Source organism: Culex quinquefasciatus, chromosome 3, assembly GCF_015732765.1.
Source record: "Culex quinquefasciatus strain JHB chromosome 3, VPISU_Cqui_1.0_pri_paternal, whole genome shotgun sequence".
Taxonomy (NCBI): Eukaryota; Metazoa; Arthropoda; class Insecta; order Diptera; family Culicidae; genus Culex; species Culex quinquefasciatus.
In genome coordinates, this window is record NC_051863.1 from 180,658,392 (window position 1) to 180,661,420 (window position 3,029).

The window sequence follows — 3,029 nt, forward strand, 5'->3', positions numbered from 1 at the left end:
TTTGATCATTTTAATCATTTTGATCATTTTGCTCATTTTGATCATTTTGATCATTTTGGTCATTTTGACCATTTTGGTCATTTTGGTCATTTTTGTCATTTTGATAATTTTGGTTATTTTGGTCATTTTGATCATTTTGATCATTTTGATCATTTTGATCATTTTGATCATTTTGATCATTTTGATCATTTTGATCATTTTGATCATTTTGATCATTTTGATCATTTTGATCATTTTGATCATTTTGATCATTTTGATCATTTTGATCATTTTGATCATTTTGATCATTTTGATCATTTTGATCATTTTGATCATTTTGATCATTTTGATCATTTTGATCATTTTGATCATTTTGATCATTTTGATCATTTTTACCATTTTGGTCATTTTGGTCATTTTGGTCATTTTTGTCATTTTGGTAATTTTGGTTATTTTGGTCATTTCGGCCATTTTGAGCATGTTGATCATTTTGATCATTTTGGTTATTTTGGTAATTATGGTCATTTTGGTCATTTTGATCATTTTGACCATTTTGACCAAAATGACCAAAATGACACAAAATTAGCAAACTGACATTAAATTACCTTTTACTATGGTCAAATTAAGAGTTATGAACATAAACATTTTTTTTTTGCAATTCCGTCGTGAAACTACTTACTTTTCCTGTCATTCTTGAACGACGAAATAGCCTACTTTTCTGTACCAAAAACAACAGAATCGTATAGAAACACTTTTCAAAATAAATGCTGAAAAGTTCTACTTTTCAGCACTGAAATGGGTGCTGAAAAGTTAAACTTTTCAGCACTTGTTTCGAAAAGTAACACTTTTCAACATTTTTTTGATTTAAACGATTTATTGACAAAATACATGAAATTTCGACCTAATATTTCACTCAATGGGTGTTTTTCGAAATTGCAAAAAATGTTGTATGGAACTCGTTGCAAAACTTGATTTTTTCAGCACTCGTCGTATTTATCCAACTCGGTGAACCTCGTTGGATAAATGTACGACTCGTGCTGAAAAAATCCTCTTTTTGCAACTTGTTGCATAAACTACTATTTTGCAATTACCTTATTGTTTACGGATCAAGATAAGAGATAATAAAAAAATCCATTTTAGAATTAACACTGTCATTTATTGATCACTGACAAACATCAAGTTTGAGTTTATATTCCTACGATGCTAATCTATTTTACTTAAACTAAGTCAAATGCCTATTGTTGTTACGCTCAAACTGAAGTACTTTGATTCCATTTGAGGAGTTGTGCAGTTTTCAAAGCGTCGCTGTCTATTTCTACTACTCGATTTGCTTCAATATTTCGAATAATTGCTGATAACATCCAGATTATGAAGTAAAAATGTGCTGAAAACAAATTGAAAGTGAGATACATGAAGCGAATAAGCAAACCGAATCTTGATCCCACTTACAAAACGTAACGGCAGTCGTGCTGATGAACCAAAAGTTTACGTTCACGTCTGGCTTATCTCGTCCAAAGTAGTAAATTGTGTACATGGCAAGTATGTAGTACAGGATGAATTTCACCACAAAATACCAAATGTATCCTTTCACGACTATAATGTTTTTCTGAAACAAGATCAATCATTGGCTCTATAAATTAATTTTCACCAAACATTTCACTCACCTTACTAACTCCATAGCTAAGATACAGACAAGCAATCACAGAAACAACGCTCAGTAGCATAACGGAGAAATTCCTCAACGTTTCGGGAAACCGGCCATTCGAGTTGATAAACTGCAGCAGGAAAACTCCAAACTCAAAGAACGACACGACCAAACACAAAACTACGTAGATTTTTTCCAAAATGAGAAAAACTCGAAACGACACCATGATTGGTGCAGCAATTAGCCAATCTAAAAATTCGGTTCATTCACTGCACTGCACTCGGAACACACAGCCGGGGGAGATATTTTGCTCAGATGTCAGATACACAATTGACAATGCAGCGGCGGAAAAAATGCCGCCGAGCAAACGAGCCTCGATGTCTGTGGATCGATCATAGCGAACGCGAGGATCCGATCGTCCGATCGCGACTAAAAACCGGCCTGCCCAAGGGGACAATCCCGCCGAGCGCTTCAATTCTCCCCAAACTCACCTTTCGAAATCAACAGTTTCTATGAATAGCGTCCGCTTTTCTAACGTGCGCAATCGTGCCAAATCACGCTCTTTCTTCCTCCCTCTCCCTTGATTCTCTCTCGCTCACTAGTCGCGAGCTAATCCAAGCCACTCAATGTAATCATAAATATACTAAGGACGCCCAAGCAAATAAACCAAGTTCAGCATGCGGATTGTTTTTGGCAGTTGAAATGGAAGCGGTACCTTGGCGCTAATATATCATAATTTGACAGTGAGGAACAGGTAATTGGGGAAGGCGAATAAATCAGCTTGCAATTGAATGAATTATGCCAATTTTGCATTCGATTAGTTGAGGACGAGTTTTAAACTCATCTGGAAGGAATTTACCGACCCCCAGGTCTTTTGTGGTTTTTATTGCAAGTGTTTCTGCTCTTACCTATTCAGTAATAAATAATGTAAATTTGGAAGGTGTAATTTTGTAAAGTTGAATATTACCTCTTTTAAGATGTAATTTTACCACAATTTAGACTGAAAAAGTGCCATTATACCAGAATAGTGATAAAATTACACATTTTGAGAGGCAAAATAACACATTTTTTCTGACATGAAAGATGTACACCCAGATGTAATATTACCACGATTTTTTTTACTGTGTAGGGGTCCAAATGCTTCACCCAAACCTCTTTTTACTCCAAGAAACCTTCCACCCCAGGATTTAAACTGACGGCCTTTGGATTGCGGGTCCAACCACCGACAAGCGACTTTGGTGTGTTGTTTTAACTTATACGGGGGAAACAACTCCTAAACCTAAAATGACTTAACGCTGAAAAAATCTTTAAAAAAATTATTGTGCTTTACATTAGGCTGGTACAAATATTTTTGAAAGTTTTTGTCACCCCCCCCCCCCCCCCTTCAAAATTGGCCCGAAAAATC

General features: G+C 35.5%; 1 protein-coding gene across 1 annotated transcript; it reads right to left on the reverse strand.

Annotated features, from left to right (window-relative positions):
- Positions 1-1,119: 1,119 nt before the first annotated feature.
- Positions 1,120-2,105, reverse strand: LOC119769842. Its single transcript, XM_038263543.1, has 3 exons — positions 1,644-2,105; positions 1,429-1,585; positions 1,120-1,363 (listed from the first exon to the last, which is right to left on the reverse strand). The coding sequence occupies exons 1-3, from the start codon at positions 1,848-1,850 to the stop codon at positions 1,230-1,232; spliced, it is 498 nt and encodes a 165-aa protein (XP_038119471.1). The 5' UTR covers positions 1,851-2,105; the 3' UTR covers positions 1,120-1,229.
- Positions 2,106-3,029: the final 924 nt, after the last annotated feature.

Coding starts and splice junctions, on each gene's coding strand:
- LOC119769842 (XM_038263543.1), bottom strand. CDS start 1,850: ATGGTGTCGTTTCGAGTTTTTCTCATTTTGGAAAAAATCTACGTAGTT. Junction 1,586..1,643: donor TTAGCTATGGAGTTAGTAAG/GTGAGTGAAATG, acceptor ATCTTGTTTCAG/AAAAACATTATAGTCGTGAA. Junction 1,364..1,428: donor CACGACTGCCGTTACGTTTT/GTAAGTGGGATC, acceptor ATTTGTTTTCAG/CACATTTTTACTTCATAATC.